The sequence below is a fragment of the Phyllobates terribilis genome, unplaced genomic scaffold (genome assembly GCF_046119375.1).
Source record: "Phyllobates terribilis strain yellow unplaced genomic scaffold, ASM4611937v1 Scaffold_11__3_contigs__length_659146591, whole genome shotgun sequence".
NCBI lineage: Eukaryota > Metazoa > Chordata > Amphibia > Anura > Dendrobatidae > Phyllobates > Phyllobates terribilis.
In genome coordinates, this window is record NW_027362771.1 from 345870345 (window position 1) to 345896973 (window position 26629).

The window sequence follows — 26629 nt, forward strand, 5'->3', positions numbered from 1 at the left end:
TTATTTGCAAGCTATTTAGCTGGGTTGCTGTCTGCAGTCTAATGTCAGCTGTAGCTTTGCTTAAGTTAGGTGTGTGTGTGCTTGTCCTGTGTCTGAATTTTTGATCTTGTTGTTGATCTCGGACTTGTTGTGACTTTTCGTGTGGACTATCCCTTCTGCTTTTGATGCTCTCTGACTTCAGATATCTGACTCTGGACTTGGCCTGTGGCTATCCGTTTGTTGTACTCCCTGGTCTTGACGTACTCTCCTGGCATTTTAGCCGGGACTGTTCCCTGACCACACCTTTGTCTTACCCCTCTGTACTACGAGCCCTCCTGGTATCTGATCTTGGACCTCATGACTATCCTGTAATGACTCAGCGTCAGATTTTTAAAGTTTATATTTGTTTATGGACACGGCGATACCAAATACTTTTATTTGTTTTATTTTTTTAGTTTTTTTTTTTTTAGAATGGATATAGGGGGTGATTTCAAACTTTTATGTTTTTTTGGCTTGATCATCATAATACACTCCAGTACTTCATTATACACATACCGTGCACCGCAAACAGCCACTATTGCGATCACTGCTATCGCATACTCAACCCATCTATATAAATTAGAACTTATTTATTTTTACACACAACCAGCTTCACACAAATTGTGCGAAAATTCAAATTGCGACTTAAATGCAAACTCACGGAAATCCCATATATAAACAAAATTTACTGTGCAAAAATGTGAAGAGTTCACTTATACCAAACTTCTCCATTCTAATATGTACTTCTACTTCATTGATGTTTGTGTGTGTCTGATGCTGTGACTTGAATTTCTGGATCATGTGGTCACACCAAACACAGCACTGTATATATAACTGATACATGTGACCAGTGGAGCTGGTCCTGCCACAGTCACTCCACTCACAATCTCATTTAAAAGGAATGCGTCATCAGAAGATTACCTATTGTTTAAATCAGGTTTGTTTGTTAAAGAGAATCTGTCAGCAGGTTTTTGCTATTTAACCTGAGAACAGCATGATGTTTTGGCACAGAGCCTAATTCCAAGGACTGTCACTTAATAGGCAGTTTAAATACAATTAGTGTATTATCAGCAGAAGATTATCACTGCCGGACAAGGTGTTGCCTTGCAAGCCAATCAGGCTAATCTGTGTAACCCCGCCCCACCACTGATTGGCAGCTTGCTGACAATGTACAGTGTATACAGGAAACTGCTAATCATTGGTGTGGGCAGGGTTATACACAGCTCAGTATTCTCATCACCGCTACATCTACAGCAGAGAAAACAGGGATTCTATCCAAACTACACCAAGCAGTCCAGTAAGTGATACATTGCTGGAATCAGGCTTTCTGCCGCTAAGTCATGCTGTTCTCAAATTCCATTGCAAAAACCTGCCGGCAAATAAATTATTGGGGATCTGTCAATATTTTTTTCCAAATCACAATCTTTATTAAAAATAACAAATATAAGTCTTGCAATGTCCACACTGGCCAGTATTTTTTTAATTTTAACTTTCTGCTGTTTCAGTAAACTACACAAGTACGTAGCCACTATAAACATACTCTCACCCTATCTTTTGTATTGTAGCATCTAATGAGTGTGAACACAGGTCATTGTGAAGACAGGAGGAGCAGAGTCAGCTGTGACATCACATATTGTGATTGGGGTTGGGGTCATAGGGGTGGGCCAGTGCAGCTTCAGTCTCCTTCCAGTGCATAGTGAGCGGCGACTGTAATCGTGTCCCCAGCACTGACTGACAGCAGGCTCAGCATTAGAGCCGGCTGTCAGTGACTGAAGCTGTGGCGGCCCACCCCTATGACTGAAAGCCCGAAGTTGCCGGGAGGAATAAAGTTAATTTCTTCCAGGCAGCGAGGCTCTCAGTGCGGGTGCCGGGCAGCTTCAGAACTTTATTAACCTGCAGATTATTCCCATATCTGTAGGTTAATAGCATTTCTTACATGACAGGTTCTCTTTAAATCAGCAGACCACTCATCTCACAATCTGCCTTCTAACTAGAGACAGAACTCCCACCAGAGCTTTAAAATACATTGGTACCCCACACTGATACACATTAATGCTTTACAGAACAGTAGCAATAATCACTTTCCCCTTCTTTCTATTTCTGACAGTGCAGGGAAAGCCACAGTCCGCTTGACATGGACAAGGTTTTTTTGGATAGAGGCTCTTTTTAGAGGTAACCCTGGTAAAGAATGCTGTAACTGCGACATCACACTGTAAAACAAAAGTACAATACAAAATGAATACCTAGGACTGTACAGTTTTGATGAAAAAGTCCATTATTAATTATCTTATGGTGGTTTCACGCTGCGTTCAAGCTCGCGTTCGTTGGTCCTTTTGGGGCTTACATTCAAACACCCTGCAAAACGAGATTCGGGGATATGCACCGATGGGGCCATAGAGTATAATGGTGCTGACAGAGTGCACGTGTGCTCTGTTGTGCATCATTTTCGGATGTGTACACCTACTGGAGGCAGACAGTCACACGTAGTAGACTGCGTCTGGGTGTCTGTCTCCAGTAGGCATATACACCTGAAAATGATGCACTACAGAGCACTCGTTCACTCTTTTGGCACCATTATAGAACATGTGCCTGTTGGCACATACACCCGAATCCCGATTTACGGGGTATTCAGACGCAAGCCCCGACGGGACCAACGAACCGGTGCCAAAATGCAGTGTGAAAGCACCCTTACAGTTTATAAGGCGTTAAAATTTAAAATGAGTAGGCCCAGATTGACCAATTTTAGCATCCTACCTTGAAAAAATGTATCCTATACTATTATCTATATATGACCTTTGTTTTTAAAGCCTTGATGAAGCATGGATTAACAGGAAACGGTCATTACCAAATACACCTCTTCTCACTTCCAGGTGCTTTTATACACTCAGATACTGTCATAGATACTGAAACTGAGCGACTAACACAGATTCTTTACGTTGTAGTTCTGTTTTTTGGTTTTGCACTTACCAACATTCCTGACACAAGTTTCTGTGTACGTCCATCTCCAGTAACTTAGGGGTGACCACCAATGGTCGTAACTCCTTGTGGGTGTGCACATACTTCCATTTCTTGGTCACATGTGTCGGGGATATACCTTGGCATGATATTCCAAACTAAAGAAGAAAAGAACAGACTGATGTTGCAAAAAAAAAAAAAACTATCCTGATGTTATAGTGAATTACTAGCTATAGGGAATCCGTCACCAGGTTTTTACCACCTAATCTGAGAGCAGCATAAAATACAGAGACCCTAATTCCAGTGATGTGTCACTTACTGGGCTGCTTGCTGTAGTTTTGATAAAATCACAGTTTTATTAGTAGGAGATTATCACTAGAAGACTAGTAAAGCTTCTACCAGGTAGTCATCCATCTCCATGAGCTCTGTATAACCTCACCCCCACCACTGATTGACAGCGTTTTGCCAATGAACAGTGTACAGAGAAACCTGCAAATCAGTGGTGTGGACGGGGTTACACAGACCTCAGCATTTAAAAAACTGGAAGATCAGCAACAGCAGATAAAACAGTGCTTTTATCAAAACTGCAGCTAGTAACCCAGTAACTGATAGATTGCTGGAATCACGGTCTCTGCTCTTACACCATGCTGCTCTCAGATGGGGTAGTAAAAACCTGGTGACAGATTCCCTCCAATAGTAATCAATTCTGAATTTTAGGAAGAAAAGTAACGGCTGATATCACCTGGCACAATGTGGGGGAAAAGGCGCACTGAACAGTTCTTTTAGAGTTGACTTCTTTGCGAATCTCCAGCACAGATCTAAATGAAAACAGGAAATAACGAAAGAAATGAAAGATGCACATAACATACAGGAAATCCATTCTCTAGTAAATATCTTATGATCAAAAAGAGGATTATACCTCAGCCAAAAAAAAAAAGAAGTGAAAAATTTTCCAATATTTCCTTATGGATGTTACGAATCATAAAGATCTGAACCACTTCTGGTTCCAGCACGTGCACGAACGGTCGCCAGTCCATTCGGGGTTTCCTGGGCTCAAATCAAGAAGAAAGCAGGGTAAAACCTGTTCATGATCTCCCCCAGGTGTCCTCCGTTTTTGATGGAGTGATACCTGACCAGAAACGGGACAAGAAAATCCCCGCTAGCGCAGAGAGACGGCCGAAGCAAAATGGCAACGGTCACTCAGCGAACAAAATGACCCAGTAAGTTCTCTTCAAAGTCTGCTCCACTGCCATAGGACTCAGACAAGGGGGAGATGATCATCTCACGGGTCTAAACATCCCCTACAAAAACCCTAGCAGTCAAGGTAGCTAAAATGCTTGACTGACATCAAACAATTCCTGGAACATACAATCTCTGCCACGCTGCAGCAGATGCAAACAATTTCCCAACATGGTGATAGAATAGACGCAGCAGAAAACAGAATCAGATCAACAGATGATGAGCTGTTAAAAATACAATCTGAACTGAGTAAAGCTAACAAACTAAGCCAACAATTAATTGATAAAGTGGATGATTTAGAGAACAGGTCCCGGAGAAATAATCTAAGAATTATTGTTACCAGAGTTAATCACTCCTAACCTACTCATGTGGATATGCATGGAGGAATTACAGACATCCCTGGGCATCACAAGCTTGCTAAATGTAGAAAGAGCACACCGAATAGGTCCTCCACACCCACCATCACAAGGGTCATCTCCTAACAGACCAAGACCAGTGATTGTAAAATATCTGGACTATGTAGACAAATCAAATATTCTTCCAAATTACAGGAAAAAAATCACCTATTTTAATCCGTGGTCACAGGGTCCTAATATGCAGTGACTATTCAGTGGAAGTTACAAAAAAAAGAAGAGCTTTCAGTGAATTGTGCATGGAATTAGTGAAAAAAAGGATAAGATTTTCCCTTCAATTCCCAGTAGTGATGAGCGAGTGTGCTCATTTAACCCTTTCACTGAGCACGCTCGGGTGCTTTCTGAGTATCTTCGGCATGCTCATATTTTGCGTTGGAGTCACTGTGTCTGCATGATTTATGGCTGTTATACAGCCTAAACCCATGTAAGGATTCCTAAACAAACAGACAATCCCTGCATGTGTTGAAGCTGTCTAACAGCCATAACTCATGCAGACTGCAGTGACACCAACACAATATATGAGCACGCCGAAGATACTCGGAAAGCACCCGAGCGTACTCGATGAAAGGGTTAAACGAGCACACTCGCTCATCACTAATTCCCAGCCATTCTCAAAATATTTTCACCAGGAGGAGAGACAGAATCCTTTACAGCTCCAGATCAAGAACTGGAATTTGTGAGAAAGGTTCTTTTTAAGGGGAAAAATGATGCCAGCAACAGGACCCTAACTAATAATGACTGATCAACATAATTTCCAACGGTCAGCAGAGAGGAGCTGGACACTCTTTCACATAACGGTATAGAACCATAAGCGGGACCTTCCTGTTTTTTTTTTCTTCTCTTTGTGCTAAAAGGTACAATAAACCATATGACTTAATGAGGAGCGAAGGATCACTGATGACGGTGACTGCAACATGGCATAATAGATGGAGGAAGCAGTAAGGGACAAGCAGAGATCCCTTTTGCTCATGCGTGAAAAAGGTGAAGTCTGAATCTTTGATTCTCTGCTATATATGGTTTTTATTTTGTTCAAAACAGTTAGGGGGAGGGATTTTAAAGCGTTTTTCTCTAGCAGATATAGATATTACTGTGATTGTGATACCAACATGAAAATAGTGACTTGGAACGTAAAAGGGTTACAGTCACCTCATGAAAGAAGGATGGTTTTAAGACATCTTGAAAAACTTAAAGCAGATGTTGTACTACTATGGGAAACACATCTAAAAGAACAAGATTTCTGTAGAATGAACAAGCTTTGGGTGAGAGAAGATTATGGGTCTCTAACAAAAAATAGAAAAACAGGGGTAATGCTGCTAATACACAAACATGTAAACTGTAAAGGATTTATTACGTGAAACAGATGAATAAGGGAGAATGTTAAAGAAGTTGGCCACAACTTTTTATTATGCCCCCAATGTATCCCCCCGGGGCTCATAAGTGTCTTTGTAATTACCTTCTGTTGCAGTTTCTGGCTGTGAGCGGCGCTATCGGTGGCCACTCACAGGCATCACGTGACCCGCCACTGATGTCACGTCAAGTGAGGCGTGACATCAGTGACGCGGTCCCCGCGGTGTATGCTGGGCTGTGGGCGAGGTTACCCCGTGCATCACACCCAGCATCCACCACGTGCTTTCCCGATGAATGAGGAGAGGGAGAGCGCGCGGTGGATGCCGGGTGTGACGTGCGGGGTAACTCCGCCCACAACCCAGCATCCACCTGTGGAACGCAAAAGACAGAGACCCCCGGCTGCATCCGGAATCATGACGTGACATCAGCGGATGTCAGAGCCGGCTGCAGCCAGGGGTCACGTGATGCCTGTGAGCGGCCAGTGATAGCGCCGCTCACAGGCAGTAACTGCAACAGAAGGTAATTACAAAAGCACTTATGGACCCCGGGGGGATACATTGTCAGGGGAATAATAAATAGTGGACAACCCCTTTAAAGCCCGATTGGTCATATAAAAGTGTACAATATATATTGCCCAGTGATGTAATGCGTACCCAGTGGGACCAGAGTACACCCATTTCTCGAGAGGATAGATAATTTCTTAATATCTCGTGAACTGCTCAACAGAATCAATGATATCAGTGTAAAGGATCTCATCATCTCATACCACTTGCCAGTTTCATTATCTCTGACGAATATTTTCCCTAAAGGCACTAATATTTTATGGAGATTCTCCGCATATTTAGCACAGGATGAGAATTTCCATAGACTACTAAAAACGTGGTGGCTAGAATTTAATACTGGCAGTAAAGAACATAAGGAGGACTCCCATGTATATTGGGACACAGCAAAAGTATTTTTTAGGGAAACAAACCTTAAAAAAAAAAAAACACCACAGGCATATAAAAGAGCAAGCAAAGAAACTAGAACCTTCTATACAACTTCTCAATTATCCCACTACATTCAATCGTGAAAGATAGGTAAGAGCAAAATCGTAATTTGATTTATGGTTGGATAGGTTAGAAAGACTAAAATGCCAACAGAAATCAGATGAATTTTTTAAATTCAGAAATAAAGCAGGGGCTCTGCTGGCACGCATGGTGAATGGAAGGAGACGCATGACTTATATTAATAACCCGAGAGACACTGAAGGAAAAATACATAATGACCCTAAAAATATAAATTACATACTTCGATATTACTACTCAACACTTTACAAACAAGATATAGCAGATGAGAAAAAAGTATATCGCTTTCTCAATACACTAACTCTACCTAACATAACTGACACAGACAGAGACTCATTAGATGCATTAGTCAAGGAGGAAGAAGTGGTGCAGACAATAAAAACATTAAAAAACAATAAGGCCCCAAGGCCAGATGGTCTTGTTATAGCAGAAGATGAGGTCCCTCAAGTTTAAAGGCCCCATCTATGCTATATAAGTCTGACAGTTACTTTAGGTCAAAACAACAGTTAAATGTTCCTTCCTTGTATCAATAGAGACTAACGTGTCCTTGCTAGTCATCAGAATGTATCTGATTAAATGTGTCTAATTAAATGTGTCCGATTGAATGTTTCAACACAAGCATAGACATTACGAGAACAGAAACCAGTCTTTGTGTGTGTAACGGGTCTGGGAGGCGGAACCTCTGGGCTACTATACAAGGGAGCGGTCCTTGTAAGGGAGCGGGTGGCGACCAGGCAGGCAGTCACAGCAGGTGACCGGGACAGTCTCTGGGTGTACGGGCAGGAGGTCACGGCAAGTGATCAGGGCAGTCTCTGGAAGAACGGGCTGGAGGTCACGGCAAGTGACCGGGGCAGTCTCTAGGTAAAGGGTAGGTACGACCTGTGATGGCTGAACCTCCAGGTAGGCTAGCAAGGCAGATGGAGGATGCGTGCTCCCAGGTGAGAAAGCGAGAGTCTCTGGAATAGCAGGTGGTCACAGCACGTGACGGCGGAGCCTCCAGGTAGGCAAGCAGGCAGGTAGCGGAGAAGCGCTCCCAGGTGAGCGGGCAAGAGTCTGGAATAGCTGGTGGTCACAGCACGTGACAGCGGAGCCTCCGGGCTGGCAAGCAGGCAGGTAGCGGAGAAGCGCTCGCAGGTGAGCGGGCAAGAGTCTGGAATAGCTGGTGGTCACAGCACGTGACAGCGGAGCCTCCGGGCTGGCAAGCAGGCAGGTAGCGGAGAAGCGCTCCCAGGTGAGCGGGCAAGAGTCTGGAATAGCTGGTGGTCACAGCACGTGACAGCGGAGCCTCCGGGCAGGCAAGCAGGCAGGTAGCGGAGAAGCGCTCCCAGGTGAGCGGGCAAGCTGGTCCATAGACAGACTGACCGGAGTTGTAAGGCAGACCGTCGGACCTCAGGCAAGCAGGCAGGTAGCTGATGTGCGCTCCCAGGTGAGCGGGCAAGTTGGTCCTTAGACAGACTGACCGGAGTTGTAAGGCAGACCGTCGGACCTCAGGCAGGCAGGCAGGCAGGTAACAGGAAATCAGGCAGGATTAGGACAGCAAGCTGGCAGGAATCTGGCAGGTAACTGGCAGGTAACTGGCAAGGGACCTGAGGGCTGAAGCAGAGTAGAACGGTGCAACAACATTGCTCGGGCACCTCCATTTTGGAGGAGGTGCCTTATATATGGTAAAGTCCTCCGGCCATTGGCCGGGGACTCCTTAGGACGGCGTGCGCGGCCCCTTTAAGAGGGAGGGAGGGCGCGCGCGCGCGCCCTAAGCACAGTGGCCGGGAAGGAGCGCGCGCTGCCAGCAGAGCGGGAGAGGTATCCTTAGCAAGGAGGTGGGCACTGCTATGAAATAATAAATGTTATGGGGTGCTATAGTAACCTGATATAGTTACATAATATAAGAAGGAAGAGAAAAGACCCAGGATATACAACCATGCACACCCAATATTAGAAAAATGAAAAAATCTTTATTACATGATTACAGACTGACAACACAGAAAAATAAAAACAATTAAAAACAAACAAAGCATAGCAATATTCATAGGGGAGGAATAATGTAGTGTTCCAAAGTAATAAATCCCCCTAAAGCCACAGGTATCATTTAATATAATATATTTACCATCTCATAATACAATATGGCTTATTGACCAAACTATGTCACCCTAATGAAGGGTGGCACAGTACCACTAGACCAAATATGGATAATAAACCACGTACTCCCAAATAATCGGACCATACATAATAATAAATAGATCAAAGAATAGAGGAATGAGTGGAAGTAGTAGTCTGCTTAAACTAGGGGCCCTTGTAATATCAGCGTATGTCAAAACATATCATCCCACCTGGTATATGATATGGGATCATAAATGAAGGCCCTATATATAACCAAGCAGACACTCTTAAGTGGTCAAAGGAAAAGGTCAAAAATAATAAAGTGACATAGTTACCTGTTGGCACCAGAGACCCTACGCGTTACGCTGCTAGACCGCAGCTTCGTCAGGGGTATGTTGTCAGTGGACACATGTGTATATTAAATAGTCTATCCAATTTAGTGTGATTCCCTTCAGGTGAAAATAAATACCCTCACTAAGTCTCTCCAGTATCGTGACGGATCGAACGATCATTTCCTGTTTCCACAGCGTGCGGCCCACGTGCTATGGTATGACACAGCCGGAATTGAATAAGACGTCATATCCGGTCGGCGAAGCGCCGCCCCTTCCTATCACTCATGCGTTCCACCCAGACGCCATGGTGGAACGCAACCGGAACTAGACAGGAAACATCATATCCGGTTCAAGGAGCCGCCCCCATTGGGATCGCACGGGACATGGTCCCACAAAAACAAGGCGCAAAAAACATATATATATGTAAATAGACACCCCCGGAAGTAGCGCGTCCGCTACAAAAAATGCACCGGTACAGAGACAAGAGGGCTAGCCCTAATCAAGAAAAATGCCTGACTAGGCCAAGAACAAGATAAAAGATGTAATTAGAATCAGAAAGTCACCAAATGTGCATAAGAGTGTGACCAATCATGACAATACAAACATAGACATAAGACAAACCAACCACAAATGAACATAAAACAGACAATCATATACAGATTGTGGGCCATTACAAGGTGGCTGATAAAGTCTAATGACAATACATATAATATGCATATAGATGTAAGGACATGGCATTTGCAATGATGACCAGAGATTAGCCTGTTGTAAAATTAAAATTAAAATTAAGGAGATGCACAAGCCAGCCACACGAGAGGAGATAACCGGAAAAATGGAGGAGAAGGAGAAAGGAGGAAACCAAAGGGCCCTCAATCCAAAAACGGGACTCTAACAGAAAGGATACCATGGGAATTTAAGCCAAGTAACCAGTAAATGAAAAGTCCTCATTTATACCCCTAGGGGCCACTGTATCAAGAACAAAAATCCACCTTGATTCAGATCTCAGTAGATCCTTGGTGTGATCCGGGTTACGTAAATTAGGCCTCATTTTTTGAAGACCCGTAACTCGCATTTTATTAGGGCTACCAGAATGGCATTGGAAAAAGTGCAGGGCCACTGATGAGATGGCCCTGCCCTTTTTCAAATCCTGTTCAGCAAGATGGATGTTAGAGACATGTTGCTGTACCCGTCTACGGAGTTCCTGCGACGTTTGGCCTACATAAACCTTCGGACAGGGACAGGTCAATGCATATACAACATTTGTAGACCTGCAATTGATAAAGTCCCTCAAAGGATATTGATGGTTGTCAGTCGGATTAGTGAAAATTTTTCCAGATGAGAAGAATGGACAAGCAGAACAGTCGCCACAAGGGAATGAACCCTTAAATTTACTACCGCCCGAAGTACTACAAGTGGGGCGTGTATAATGACTATGCATAAGTTTATCCCTTAAATTAGGGGCGCGTCTAGCCGTCAACAACGGTCTCTCTGGTACAATGCTAGAAAGACGACTATCCGTTTTAAGTATATTCCAATGTTTCCGAAACAGACTACCCACTTCATTCCATTGATTATTGAACCTAGTAAAAAATCTAATCTGTGTATCCTCCATATTAACACGCGATTGTAGCAACATCTCCCGTGGCTTGACCAAAACCTTCTGATGAGCCTTGGAGATTACCGCTTTAGGATATCCACGTTCCCGAAAGCGTGAGGTTAAATTTCTGGCCTCGGTTTTGTAGTCCTCCTGTGTTGCACAGTTCCTTTTGGCTCTTGAAAACTGTCCCACCGGTATGCTGTCTCTCAAGTTTCTAGGATGAAAACTTTGGTAGTGTAGGAGACTATTAGTAGCAGTAGATTTCCTATGTAATTTCGATACAAGTGAGTCACCCACTTTCCTGATCTCCAAATCCAAGAAGTTAACTGCAGAGGAAGATATACAGTGGGTAAGATGAATGTTAAAATCATTTACGTTCAGCCTATCAATGAATGCAAGTGCCTCAGTTTCCGTACCCGTCCAGATAATCAGAATGTCATCTATGAAGCGTAACCATTTAAAGACCCCCCGGTTGTATGCCTGTGAGGGGTACACGTGTGTGTCCTCCCACCAACCCAGGAAAAGGTTGGCAAAGGAGGGCGCACAACGCGCCCCCATGGCGGTCCCAGAGATTTGTCGATAAAAGATATGATCAAACACAAAATAATTGTGAGTAAGAATGAAGTTCAAAAGGTCCACAATAAAAGAATCATGTAGGCGATTACCTCCACTTGTAGCATTCAGGAAATAAAGAACTGCCGCTATGCCATCTTTATGGGCTATATTTGAATATAGCGATTCAACGTCAACAGTGATGAGTAAGAAATGGTCAGGTAAACAAAGAGAGGTAAGAGTCCGTATCAGATGAGATGAGTCCCTGAGATAAGAGGGTAAACTGGTAACGAGGGGCTGCAAGAAAAAATCTATGTAAATACATGCCTTCTCACAAATACTTCCTATACCTGACACAATAGGTCGACCCGGTGGACATTCCAGATTTTTGTGGACTTTGGGCAAAATATAGAAAGTGGGTATGGAGGGTTTCCTCACTATCATAAATTCCCTCTCTTGTTTATTAATAGTTCCCATAGAAAAAGCCTTCAAGAGTAGTCGTTCAAGCTTAGCCGAGAAGACCTGTGTGGGGTCCGAAGGAAGTCTCAAATAAAATCTGGTGTTATTAAGCTGTCTATGTACTTCAGCAGTGTACATACCACGAGGCCATAAGACGATGTTGCCCCCCTTGTCTGCTTCCTTTATCAGGAATTCCTGGTTTTTCTGCAGACAGAGGAGGGCACGTCTCTCCATAGTGTTTAAATTTTGATGAGATATTTTATTAACAGGTAATCTCCTAATCTCATCTTTCATAACCTCAAAAAATGTAGAAACTGCTGGAACCAAAGACAAAGATGGTAAAATGTTAGATGGTGATCGATGCGGAAACTTTTTCCTACCTTGATAAGACTGATTGTCCTCAAGAAGTTCAAGTAAGTCTCGGAAGACCTGTTTATCAGTGGGGGAGGAGAGGTCTGAGAATAAATCAGATTTAGTATAGATGACCTTAAGAATAATTCTCCTACAAAAAAGATATAAGTCTTTTAGCAAGATAAATTTATCAACCGGTACCATGGGAGAGAAAGAAAGACCCTTCTGTAATACAGACCTTTCAACATCATTTAATGTATAAGAAGAAAGGTTGATAATCTGAAGTTGGTCAGAATTTTGACTTAGAATCTGTTTCTCTTCTTGTATGTCCTGGTGGCCATGGTCCTCACAGAATGTGATCCTGTTTTTTTGCTGCCGTTGCTTATGTTTCCCCCGTCTCGTCCGCCGTCGGTGTCGCTCGTGTCTGGGCTTAAAAAATGATCACTATGGCCTATACTTGACAAAGAACCTCCTTCCATGTATTTGACAGATGAAAGTTTGCGCAAATTACCCCTATGTTTCCATTTATAGGCTTGATTCCTATCATAGTCAGCTTTATCCCTATTTAACTTGGCTCTTTTCCTCTCCATGGTATCCTTATCAAAACGATCAATGGTGTCCCTCAATCTGGTTTGAAAGGGCACTATAAATTTGTTATAATCATATTTGGACATCTGAGTTTCCAATGATTTAATACGAATTTTCAATGTCTGAAAGAGATCCCTGTCATGTTGGATTAACATATTGACTAGGACATTAGAACACTGTAATAGACCTGATTCCCACGTGGCCTTAAATTCTGGGGTGGGTTCCCAGGCTGGAAATATCTGGACTCTCAGTCCACGTGGATAGATAGAGAGTCTTTGATATTCCTCAAGGCTAGATATATTCCACCAAACTCGTGTGACTGACTTGTGCAGATCCGTCAAATCCCGTGCGAGACGATTGAAATCATTGTCCTCCGCCAATGTGGGGGAAGGAAAGGCAGTGAAGCTATGTTTGCTCCAAGCCGCTTCCCTGGCCTCAAAATCAAACGCCATTATCCTTAAAAAAAGGGAATCACAGTCAATCAGAAAATAATAATAAACAACAAAAAATATATATAATAGTATATAATAAATGGTAAAGTACCAATATTGTATTTGCGTGCAACCACCCGAGAAACGTCAGAAAACTGACCAAAACTAAATATCCTTAGCAAGGAGGTGGGCACTGCTATGAAATAATAAATGTTATGGGGTGCTATAGTAACCTGATATAGTTACATAATATAAGAAGGAAGAGAAAAGACCCAGGATATACAACCATGCACACCCAATATTAGAAAAATGAAAAAATCTTTATTACATGATTACAGACTGACAACACAGAAAAATAAAAACAATTAAAAACAAACAAAGCATAGCAATATTCATAGGGGAGGAATAATGTAGTGTTCCAAAGTAATAAATCCCCCTAAAGCCACAGGTATCATTTAATATAATATATTTACCATCTCATAATACAATATGGCTTATTGACCAAACTATGTCACCCTAATGAAGGGTGGCACAGTACCACTAGACCAAATATGGATAATAAACAACGTACTCCCAAATAATCGGACCATACATAATAATAAATAGATCAAAGAATAGAGGAATGAGTGGAAGTAGTAGTCTGCTTAAACTAGGGGCCCTTGTAATATCAGCGTATGTCAAAACATATCATCCCACCTGGTATATGATATGGGATCATAAATGAAGGCCCTATATATAACCAAGCAGACACTCTTAAGTGGTCAAAGGAAAAGGTCAAAAATAATAAAGTGACATAGTTACCTGTTGGCACCAGAGACCCTACGCGTTACGCTGCTAGACCGCAGCTTCGTCAGGGGTATGTTGTCAGTGGACACATGTGTATATTAAATAGTCTATCCAATTTAGTGTGATTCCCTTCAGGTGAAAATAAATACCCTCACTAAGTCTCTCCAGTATCGTGACGGATCGAACGATCATTTCCTGTTTCCACAGCGTGCGGCCCACGTGCTATGGTATGACACAGCCGGAATTGAATAAGACGTCATATCTGGTCGGCGAAGCGCCGCCCCTTCCTATCACTCATGCGTTCTACCCAGACGCCATGGTGGAACGCAACCGGAACTAGACAGGAAACATCATATCCGGTTCAAGGAGCCGCCCCCATTGGGATCGCACGGGACATGGTCCCACAAAAACAAGGCGCAAAAAACATATATATATGTAAATAGACACCCTCGGAAGTAGCGCGTCCGCTACAAAACTGCACCGGTACAGAGACAAGAGGGCTAGCCCTAATCAAGAAAAATGCCTGACTAGGCCAAGAACAAGATAAAAGATGTAATTAGAATCAGAAAGTCACCAAATGTGCATAAGAGTGTGACCAATCATGACAATACAAACATAGACATAAGACAAACCAACCACAAATGAACATAAAACAGACAATCATATACAGATTGTGGGCCATTACAAGGTGGCTGATAAAGTCTAATGACAATACATATAATATGCATATAGATGTAAGGACATGGCATTTGCAATGATGACCAGAGATTAGCCTGTTGTAAAATTAAAATTAAAATTAAGGAGATGCACAAGCCAGCCACACGAGAGGAGATAACCGGAAAAATGGAGGAGAAGGAGAAAGGAGGAAACCAAAGGGCCCTCAATCCAAAAACGGGACTCTAACAGAAAGGATACCATGGGAATTTAAGCCAAGTAACCAGTAAATGAAAAGTCCTCATTTATACCCCTAGGGGCCACTGTATCAAGAACAAAAATCCACCTTGATTCAGATCTCAGTAGATCCTTGGTGTGATCCGGGTTACGTAAATTAGGCCTCATTTTTTGAAGACCCGTAACTCGCATTTTATTAGGGCTACCAGAATGGCATTGGAAAAAGTGCAGGGCCACTGATGAGTTATTTCGTATTAAAATCATTGGAAACTCAGATGTCCAAATATGATTATAACAAATTTATAGTGCCCTTTCAAACCAGATTGAGGGACACCATTGATCGTTTTGATAAGGATACCATGGAGAGGAAAAGAGCCAAGTTAAATAGGGATAAAGCTGACTATGATAGGAATCAAGCCTATAAATGGAAACATAGGGGTAATTTGCGCAAACTTTCATCTGTCAAATACATGGAAGGAGGTTCTTTGTCAAGTATAGGCCATAGTGATCATTTTTTAAGCCCAGACACGAGCGACACCGACGGCGGACGAGACGGGGGAAACATAAGCAACGGCAGCAAAAAAACAGGATCACATTCTGTGAGGACCATGGCCACCAGGACATACAAGAAGAGAAACAGATTCTAAGTCAAAATTCTGACCAACTTCAGATTATCAACCTTTCTTCTTATACATTAAATGATGTTGAAAGGTCTGTATTACAGAAGGGTCTTTCTTTCTCTCCCATGGTACCGGTTGATAAATTTATCTTGCTAAAAGACTTATATCTTTTTTGTAGGAGAATTATTCTTAAGGTCATCTATACTAAATCTGATTTATTCTCAGACCTCTCCTCCCCCACTGATAAACAGGTCTTCCGAGACTTACTTGAACTTCTTGAGGACAATCAGTCTTATCAAGGTAGGAAAAAGTTTCCGCATCGATCACCATCTAACATTTTACCATCTTTGTCTTTGGTTCCAGCAGTTTCTACATTTTTTGAGGTTATGAAAGATGAGATTAGGAGATTACCTGTTAATAAAATATCTCATCAAAATTTAAACACTATGGAGAGACGTGCCCTCCTCTGTCTGCAGAAAAACCAGGAATTCCTGATAAAGGAAGCAGACAAGGGGGGCAACATCGTCTTATGGCCTCGTGGTATGTACACTGCTGAAGTACATAGACAGCTTAATAACACCAGATTTTATTTGAGACTTCCTTCGGACCCCACACAGGTCTTCTCGGCTAAGCTTGAACGACTACTCTTGAAGGCTTTTTCTATGGGAACTATTAATAAACAAGAGAGGGAATTTATGATAGTGAGGAAACCCTCCATACCCACTTTCTATATTTTGCCCAAAGTCCACAAAAATCTGGAATGTCCACCGGGTCGACCTATTGTGTCAGGTATAGGAAGTATTTGTGAGAAGGCATGTATTTACATAGATTTTTTCTTGCAGCCCCTCGTTACCAGTTTACCCTCTTATCTCAGGGACTCATCTCATCTGATACGGACTCTTACCTCTCTTTGTTTACCTGACCATTTCTTACTCATCACTGTTGACGTTGAATCGCTATATTCAAATATAGCCCATAAAGATGGCATAGCGGCAGTTCTTTATTTCCTGAATGCTACAAGTGGAGGTAATCGCCTACATGATTCTTTTATTGTGGACCTTTTGAACTTCATTCTTACTCACAATTATTTTGTGTTTGATCATATCTTTTATCGACAAATCTCTGGGACCGCCATGGGGGCGCGTTGTGCGCCCTCCTTTGCCAACCTTTTCCTGGGTTGGTGGGAGGACACACACGTGTACCCCTCACAGGCATACAACCGGGGGGTCTTTAAATGGTTACGCTTCATAGATGACATTCTGATTATCTGGACGGGTACGGAAACTGAGGCACTTGCATTCATTGATAGGCTGAACGTAAATGATTTTAACATTCATCTTACCCACTGTATATCTTCCTCTGCAGTTAACTTCTTGGATTTGGAGATCAGGAAAGTGGGTGACTCACTTGTATCGAAATTACATAGGAAATCTACTGCTACTAATAGTCTCCTACACTACCAAAGTTTTCATCCTAGAAACTTGAGAGACAGCATACCGGTGGGACAGTTTTCAAGGGCCAAAAGGAACTGTGCAACACAGGAGGACTACAAAACCGAGGCCAGAAATTTAACCTCACGCTTTCGGGAACGTGGATATCCTAAAGCGGTAATCTCCAAGGCTCATCAGAAGGTTTTGGTCAAGCCACGGGAGATGTTGCTACAATCGCGTGTTAATATGGAGGATACACAGATTAGATTTTTTACTAGGTTCAATAATCAATGGAATGAAGTGGGTAGTCTGTTTCGGAAACATTGGAATATACTTAAAACGGATAGTCGTCTTTCTAGCATTGTACCAGAGAGACCGTTGTTGACGGCTAGACGCGCCCCTAATTTAAGGGATAAACTTATGCATAGTCATTATACACGCCCCACTTGTAGTACTTCGGGCGGTAGTAAATTTAAGGGTTCATTCCCTTGTGGCGACTGTTCTGCTTGTCCATTCTTCTCATCTGGAAAAATTTTCACTAATCCGACTGACAACCATCAATATCCTTTGAGGGACTTTATCAATTGCAGGTCTACAAATGTTGTATATGCATTGACCTGTCCCTGTCCGAAGGTTTATGTAGGCCAAACGTCGCAGGAACTCCGTAGACGGGTACAGCAACATGTCTCTAACATCCATCTTGCTGAACAGGATTTGAAAAAGGGCAGGGCCATCTCATCAGTGGCCCTGCACTTTTTCCAATGCCATTCTGGTAGCCCTAATAAAATGCGAGTTACGGGTCTTCAAAAAATGAGGCCTAATTTACGTAACCCGGATCACACCAAGGATCTACTGAGATCTGAATCAAGGTGGATTTTTGTTCTTGATACAGTGGCCCCTAGGGGTATAAATGAGGACTTTTCATTTACTGGTTACTTGGCTTAAATTCCCATGGTATCCTTTCTGTTAGAGTCCCGTTTTTGGATTGAGGGCCCTTTGGTTTCCTCCTTTCTCCTTCTCCTCCATTTTTCCGGTTATCTCCTCTCGTGTGGCTGGCTTGTGCATCTCCTTAATTTTAATTTTAATTTTACAACAGGCTAATCTCTGGTCATCATTGCAAATGCCATGTCCTTACATCTATATGCATATTATATGTATTGTCATTAGACTTTATCAGCCACCTTGTAATGGCCCACAATCTGTATATGATTGTCTGTTTTATGTTCATTTGTGGTTGGTTTGTCTTATGTCTATGTTTGTATTGTCATGATTGGTCACACTCTTATGCACATTTGGTGACTATCTGATTCTAATTACATCTTTTATCTTGTTCTTGGCCTAGTCAGGCATTTTTCTTGATTAGGGCTAGCCCTCTTGTCTCTGTACCGGTGCATTTTTTGTAGCGGACGCGCTACTTCCGGGGGTGTCTATTTACATATATATATGTTTTTTGCGCCTTGTTTTTGTGGGACCATGTCCCGTGCGATCCCAATGGGGGCGGCTCCTTGAACCGGATATGATGTTTCCTGTCTAGTTCCGGTTGCGTTCCACCATGGCGTCTGGGTGGAACGCATGAGTGATAGGAAGGGGCGGCGCTTCGCCGACCGGATATGACGTCTTATTCAATTCCGGCTGTGTCATACCATAGCACGTGGGCCGCACGCTGTGGAAACAGGAAATGATCGTTCGATCCGTCACGATACTGGAGAGACTTAGTGAGGGTATTTATTTTCACCTGAAGGGAATCACACTAAATTGGATAGACTATTTAATATACACATGTGTCCACTGACAACATACCCCTGACGAAGCTGCGGTCTAGCAGCGTAACGCGTAGGGTCTCTGGTGCCAACAGGTAACTATGTCACTTTATTATTTTTGACCTTTTCCTTTGACCACTTAAGAGTGTCTGCTTGGTTATATATAGGGCCTTCATTTATGATCCCATATCATATACCAGGTGGGATGATATGTTTTGACATACGCTGATATTACAAGGGCCCCTAGTTTAAGCAGACTACTACTTCCACTCATTCCTCTATTCTTTGATCTATTTATTATTATGTATGGTCCGATTATTTGGGAGTACGTGGTTTATTATCCATATTTGGTCTAGTGGTACTGTGCCACCCTTCATTAGGGTGACATAGTTTGGTCAATAAGCCATATTGTATTATGAGATGGTAAATATATTATATTAAATGATACCTGTGGCTTCAGGGGGATTTATTACTTTGGAACACTACATTATTCCTCCCCTATGAATATTGCTATGCTTTGTTTGTTTTTAATTGTTTTTATTTTTCTGTGTTGTCAGTCTGTAATCATGTAATAAAGATTTTTTCATTTTTCTAATATTGGGTGTGCATGGTTGTATATCCTGGGTCTTTTCTCTTCCTTCTTATACAGAGCGGGAGAGGGACGCCGGGCACGGAGCAGAGCGGTGAGGGGAACAGCGTCCCTGCCTAGCAGAGGGCAGGGACGCCGGCACTACAGTACCCCCCCCTTTAGGCCCCCCCTTTTTTAGGCCAGATAGAAATTTAGCTAGGATGAGAGGGGCATGGATGTTCTCCCGGGGCTCCCACGTTCTCTCCTCAGGACCAAACCCCTTCCAATCTACCAGAAAAAAGGTCTTTCCTCTTACCCTTTTGGTGGCAAGAATGTTCTCTACCTCAAACTCGTCCTCAGCAGAAACCGGAGCAGGAGGCGTACCTGTAGACTTGGAAAAAGAGTTAAGCACCACGGGTTTGAGGAGAGATACATGGAAGGAGTTAGGGATCCGTAAGTTGGCCGGGAGTTTCAATTTATAGGCCACCGGGTTGATCTGACTGATGACCTCCAGAGGACCGATGAACCGAGGTCCTAACTTGTAAGAAGGTATCTTGAGTCGAACATATTTAGATGAGAGCCAGACTTTATCTCCTGGACGAAATTGTGGAGGATCCAGGCGTTTTTTGTCAGCGTGTCTTTTCATACGCTCGGATGACAGAAGGAGTGCGGACCGGGTACTCTCCCATATGGAGGAAAATTTGCTAACGAGAGATTCCGCAGCCGGGTTGTCCACAGAGGTGGAGACAGGAAAAGGAATCCGAGGATGCTGACCAAAGACTACAAAAAACGGGGATTTGGAGGAGGATTCGCTCTCGTGATTATTATAAGAGAACTCGACCCATGGTAGGAGATCCACCCAGTCAGAATGGTGGGCATTAACGAAGTGCCGGAGGTAACTGGTCAGGTTCTGATTGATCCGCTCCACTTGACCATTGGATTGTGGGTGGTAAGCGGAAGAGAAGTCCAGGGTGACGTCTAGTAGTTTACAAGTGGCTCTCCAGAAACGTGAGGTGAACTGTACCCCACGATCCGACACGATGTGGAGGGGCAGGCCATGAAGACGGAAGATGTGGCGGATAAAGTCTTTAGCCAGCTCGGGTGCAGACGGAAGGCCTGGCAGGGGATTAAAGTGAGCCATCTTGGAAAAGCGGTCAGCGACCACCCAAATGACCGTACAACCGGCAGAGACGGGGAGATCAGTTATAAAGTCCATTGCTATATGCTGCCAGGGGGCAGCAGGTACAGGAAGCGGAAGGAGGCGTCCGGCTGGCAGATGTCTCGGGACTTTGTTGCGGGCGCAGGACACACAGGCAGAAACAAAGTCTATTATGTCCTTGTGCAGGGTAGGCCACCAATAGTGCCGGGCAATAAGCTGGAGGGTCTTTTTCTGACCGGCGTGGCCAGCTAGTTTAGACGAATGGCCCCAGTGTAGGATCTTCTCCCGATCAGGTACTGAAACAAACGTCTTACCGGGAGGGAGACGATTTAGACTCACGGGAGCCACCTGCATTACTCTGGCGGGATCGATGATATGTTTAGGTTCTTCCTCGAGATCGGACACCAGAAAGGATCGGGACAAGGCGTCTGCTTTGACGTTTTTGTCAGCCGGGCGAAAATGAAGAACAAAATCAAAGCGAGCAAAAAACAAGGACCACCGGGCTTGGCGCGGGTTAAGTCTCTGGGCATGCTGGAGGTAAGCCAAGTTCTTGTGGTCAGTGTAAATTATTACCGGATGAAGAGCCCCCTCGAGTAGGTAACGCCACTCCTCCAACGCCAGCTTGATGGCCAATAACTCTCGGTCTCCTATGGAATAGTTGCGCTCAGAAGAGGAGAAGAGTTTGGAGAAGAAGCCACAAGTTACCATTCTCCCGGAAGATGATTTTTGAGTAAGTACCGCTCCGGCTCCAGAGGAGGAGGCGTCAACTTCCAGGAAGAACTGCTTGTTGCCGTCCGGGCGATGCAGCACCGGGGCGGAAGAGAAGGCCTGTTTTAGGGAAAGAAAGGCCTCCTCTGCTTCGGGCGGCCACTCTTTGGGATTAGTACCCTTACGGGTGAGCGCGGAAATTGGGGCAGTCCGGGAAGAGAAGTGCGGGATGAAGAGGCGGTAATAGTTGGCGAAGCCCAGGAACCGTTGAATAGCCTTCAACCCCTCTGGTCGGGGCCATTTCTCGATGGCAGACAGTTTCTCAGGATCCATTTGTAGGCCGGTCTGAGAGATAATGTAGCCCAGAAACGGAAGCGAGGTCTGCTCAAAGAGGCACTTCTCATATTTAGCGTAGAGATGGTTCTGCCTGAGCCTGAGCAGGACCTGACGAACATCCCTCCGGTGAGTCTGGAGATCCGGAGAGAAGACCAAGATGTCGTCCAGGTACACCACTACGCAGGAGTAGAGAAGGTCCCGGAAGATGTCATTGACCAACTCTTGAAAGACGGCAGGAGCATTACAGAGGCCAAAGGGCATTACCAGATATTCATAGTGGCCGTCCCGGGTGTTGAATGCCGTCTTCCATTCATCCCCCTGACGGATACGAACCAGGTTGTACGCCCCACGGAGGTCCAGTTTGGTGAAGATTCTAGCCCCCCTCAGACGATCAAATAACTCCGGAATGAGCGGAAGGGGGTACTTATTCTTCACCGTGATCTAGTTAAGGCCTCTATAGTCTATACAGGGACGGAGAGAGCCGTCCTTCTTTTTGACGAAAAAGAAGCCTGCTCCCGCCGGGGAGGTAGATTTCTGGATGAATCCCCTGGCCAGATTCTCCTCAATATATTCGGAAATCGACCGGGTCTCAGCAGCGGATAATGGATAAATACGCCCACGGGGAGGAGAAGTACCAGGTAACAGGTCGATAGGGCAGTCGTATGGTCTATGAGGGGGTAGTGTCTCTGCCTCCTTTTTATTAAAGACATCAGCATAAGACCAATAAGGAATCGGAAGTCCAGGTAGATTAGCTGGGGTAGGAGAAGGACGGACGGGATGAACGGGAACCAGACAGGTCTTATGGCAGCCCTGTCCCCAGCGAAGGACTTCTCCGGTCTGCCAGTCAAGAACGGGTGCGTGTTTCTGGAGCCAAGGTAGGCCTAGCAAGAGGGCGTGAGAGAGTCCAGGCAGAACATGGAAGGAGATACTTTCAGAATGCAGCATTCCCACCTGCAGAGTAATGGATTCGGTGATGAGTTGGATGGGGCGTGGTAAGAGCCCCCCATCCACGGCAGAAACAGACAAGGGTACAGCCAGAGGTTTGGTGGGGATGCGGTATTTCTCTACCAGGGACTGTGAAATAAGATTCCCGGCTGCTCCAGAGTCCAGTTGGGCTAGTTCGAAATAACGGTTCTCCCCGTAGACGATTGAAACTGACAACAGCAGGGATGGAGAGGATTTATTCTTGTCTAGGTGGACCTCTCTGAGCGAACCTAGACACAGGCGTTTCCCGACCTCTCCGGGCAGGCACGGATCCGGTGCTCCTTACTGCCACAGTAGAAGCAGGTCCCCTCGGCACGGCGTAAGTCCTGACGGGTCTTGACCATCTTGGTCTGGTCGACCTGCATAGGCTCAGGAGGGTGTACCTGGTTAGAGACAGAAGGAGTGACGGGTTTCTGAAAAGTAGGAGCTAGACGTGGTAACCTCCTCTCACGGGTGACCTCTCTGGCACGCTCCTGGAACCGTAGGTCAATCCGGGTGGCAAGAGTTATTAAGTCATCGAGAGTGGTAGGAATGTCCCGACCGGCAAGTTCATCTTTAATACGGCCGGACAGACCCTCCCAGAAGACGGAAACCAGAGCGTCGTTATCCCAGGCCAGCTCCGAGGCAAGGGTACGGAACCGTATGGCATATTGGCCCACGGTGAGACTTTCCTGACGGAGGCGTAGCAACGATGATGCGGATGAGGTCTTCCGTCCGGGTTCGTCGAAGACTTTCCGGAAAGCCGTGAGAAAAGCAGGCAAGTTGGACACCAGGGGGTCCCCTCTCTCCCATAGAGGATTTAGCCAGGCCAGGGCCTCCCCGGTGAGATGGGACATGATGAATGCAATTTTGGCTCGGTCGGAGTTAAACTGGTGGGACAATAGTTCAAAGTGCAGGGTGCACTGATTTATGAAGCCCCGAGCCTGGGCTGAGTCGCCTCCGAAGCGAGGAGGTGCAGAAAGCCGAGGTCCGAGGTAGGATATCATGGTGTTAGTGGACAGCGGAGCTGCCGGATTGCGAGACATGGCACTGGCGGAGGTTGTTGGTGGAGCAGTCAGAGTGTCCAGGCGAGTATTGACATTCCGCAGGTGACCCAGGATGGACTCCTGTTGGGACCTCTGACGGGACAGTTCATGACACAGGTCCGAGAGCGAGGGAGCTTGGGTGCCACCGGGTTCCATGGCCCGAGCAAACTGTAACGGGTCTGGGAGGCGGAACCTCTGGGCTACTATACAAGGGAGCGGTCCTTGTAAGGGAGCGGGTGGCGACCAGGCAGGCAGTCACAGCAGGTGACCGGGACAGTCTCTGGGTGTACGGGCAGGAGGTCACGGCAAGTGATCAGGGCAGTCTCTGGAAGAACGGGCTGGAGGTCACGGCAAGTGACCGGGGCAGTCTCTAGGTAAAGGGTAGGTACGACCTGTGATGGCTGAACCTCCAGGTAGGCTAGCAAGGCAGATGGAGGATGTGTGCTCCCAGGTGAGCAAGCGAGAGTCTCTGGAATAGCAGGTGGTCACAGCACGTGACGGCGGAGCCTCCAGGTAGGCAAGCAGGCAGGTAGTGGAGAAGCGCTCTCAGGTGAGCGGGCAAGAGTCTGGAATAGCTGGTGGTCACAGCACGTGACAGCGGAGCCTCCGGGCTGGCAAGCAGGCAGGTAGCGGAGAAGCGCTCCCAGGTGAGCGGGCAAGAGTCTGGAATAGCTGGTGGTCACAGCACGTGACAGCGGAGCCTCCGGGCTGGCAAGCAGGCAGGTAGCGGAGAAGCGCTCCCAGGTGAGCGGGCAAGAGTCTGGAATAGCTGGTGGTCACAGCACGTGACAGCGGAGCCTCCGGGCAGGCAAGCAGGCAGGTAGCGGAGAAGCGCTCCCAGGTGAGCGGGCAAGCTGGTCCATAGACAGACTGACCGGAGTTGTAAGGCAGACCGTCGGACCTCAGGCAAGCAGGCAGGTAGCTGATGTGCGCTCCCAGGTGAGCGGGCAAGTTGGTCCTTAGACAGACTGACCGGAGTTGTAAGGCAGACCGTCGGACCTCAGGCAGGCAGGCAGGTAACAGGAAATCAGGCAGGATTAGGACAGCAAGCTGGCAGGAATCTGGCAGGTAACTGGCAAGGGACCTGAGGGCTGAAGCAGAGTAGAACGGTGCAACAACATTGCTCGGGCACCTCCATTTTGGAGGAGGTGCCTTATATATGGTAAAGTCCTCCGGCCATTGGCCGGGGACTCCTTAGGACGGCGTGCGCGGCCCCTTTAAGAGGGAGGGAGGGCGCGCGCGCGCGCCCTAAGCACAGTGGCCGGGAAGGAGCGCGCGCTGCCAGCAGAGCGGGAGAGGGACGCCGGGCACGGAGCAGAGCGGTGAGGGGAACAGCGTCCCTGCCTAGCAGAGGGCAGGGACGCCGGCACTACAGTGTGCTAAATTGTATAATCGGACCATATATGGTAAATCCGTTTCCTGCCTTCAGGGTGTATATAAACCCTATGCTTTGTAATAAAGTTAGAGCTTGTTTGACACATACATCCTGTCCTGTGTCTCATTCTCTCCGATATCGTAATCCAAGGATAGAAGACCCAGAAAGCAGTGACGTCAGTCTTAAGGCCCCGTCACACTTAGCGACGCTGCAATGATCCCGACAACGATACGACCTGTCAGGGATATTGCTGCGTCGCTATGTGGTCGATGGTGAGCTGTCAAACAGGCAGGCTCACCAACGATCAGGGGAGTAGCGACATCGTGGAAAGAATCTTTCCACGATGTCCTGCTCCTGGTTACCAGCTTGCTGAAGCAGGAGCAGGCTGGTAACCATGATAAACATTGGGTTACTAGGGGCACATGCGCACCTAGTAACCCGTTGTTTATCATGGTTACCACTCTGCTACAGTGAGCGGGAGGTTACCGCTCACTTTAGCAGGCTCGTAACCATGATAAACATCGGGTTACTAGGGGCACACGCTCACCTAGTAACCCATTGTTTATCATGGTTACCACTCTGCTACGGTGAGCGGGAGGTATAATCGGACCATATATGGTAAATCCGTTTCCTGCCTTCAGGGTGTATATAAACCCTATGCTTTGTAATAAAGTTAGAGCTTGTTTGACACATACATCCTGTAGTGCCGGCGTCCCTGCCCTCTGCTAGGCAGGGACGCTGTTCCCCTCACCGCTCTGCTCCGTGCCCGGCGTCCCTCTCCCGCTCTGCTGGCAGCGCGCGCTCCTTCCCGGCCACTGTGCTTAGGGCGCGCGCGCGCGCCCTCCCTCCCTCTTAAAGGGGCCGCGCGCGCCGTCCTAAGGAGTCCCCGGCCAATGGCCGGAGGACTTTACCATATATAAGGCACCTCCTCCAAAATGGAGGTGCCCGAGCAATGTTGTTGCACTGTTCACTACTCTGCTTCAGCCCTCAGGTCCCGTTGCCAGTTACCTGCCAGATACCTGCCAGATTCCTGCCAGCTTGCTGTCTTTCCTGCCTGATATTCCGCTACCTGCCTGCTAGCCTGAGGTCCAACGGTCTGCCTTCCAACTCCTGTCAGTCTGTCTAAGGACCAGCTTGCCCGCTCACCTGGGAGCGCACTTCAGCTACCTGCCTGCTTGCCTGAGGTCCGACGGTCTGCCTTCCAACTCCTGTCAGTCTGTCTATGGACCAGCTTGCCCGCTCACCTGGGAGCGCACATCTGCTACCTGTCTGCTAGCCTACCTGGAGGCTCCGCCGTCACGTGCTGTGACCACCTGCCTGTCCAGTGACTCCTGTCCGCTCACCTGGGAGCGCTCATCTGCTGCCTGTCCGCTAGCCTACCTGGAGGCTCTGCCGTCACGTGCTGTGACCACCCGCTTATCCAGAGACTCTCGCCCGCTCACCTGGGAGCGCTCATCTGCCGCCTGTCTGTTGGTCTTCTTGGAGGCTCTGCCGTCACATGCTGTGACCACCCGTTTATCCAGAGACTCTCGCCTGCTCAC

General features: G+C 46.0%; 2 protein-coding genes across 5 annotated transcripts in view; both read right to left on the minus strand.

The window, feature by feature from the left end:
- Nucleotides 1–411: 411 nt before the first annotated feature.
- The window catches only part of LOC141166296 (uncharacterized), a 125896-nt gene continuing 99678 nt past the window's right edge, over nt 412–26629 (minus strand). For all 4 annotated transcript variants that reach the window (XM_073652848.1, XM_073652847.1, XM_073652846.1 and 1 more), the window contains 3 exons: nt 3716–3791; nt 2986–3131; nt 412–2228 (listed from right to left, as the gene is read on the minus strand). In XM_073652848.1, coding sequence (XP_073508949.1) covers nt 2096–2228; nt 2986–3131; nt 3716–3791 — 355 coding nt within the window. In that variant the 3' untranslated portion in view covers nt 412–2095. The remainder of the gene's footprint in view (nt 2229–2985; nt 3132–3715; nt 3792–26629) is intronic.
- LOC141165617 (uncharacterized) lies at nt 4027–15291 on the minus strand. The gene is made up of 6 exons (XM_073651343.1): nt 15233–15291; nt 13340–13471; nt 12457–12578; nt 11731–12393; nt 10458–11391; nt 4027–4102 (listed from the first exon to the last, which is right to left on the minus strand). Exons 1-6 carry the CDS (start codon nt 15289–15291, stop codon nt 4027–4029), a joined length of 1986 nt encoding a protein of 661 aa, XP_073507444.1.

Coding starts and splice junctions, on each gene's coding strand:
- LOC141165617 (XM_073651343.1), bottom strand. CDS start 15,291: ATGAGGCCTAATTTACGTAACCCGGATCACACCAAGGATCTACTGAGA. Junction 12,394..12,456: donor GGACAATCAGTCTTATCAAG/GTAGGAAAAAGT, acceptor CTTTGGTTCCAG/CAGTTTCTACATTTTTTGAG. Junction 11,392..11,730: donor CCTGAATGCTACAAGTGGAG/GTAATCGCCTAC, acceptor CTTCCTCTGCAG/TTAACTTCTTGGATTTGGAG.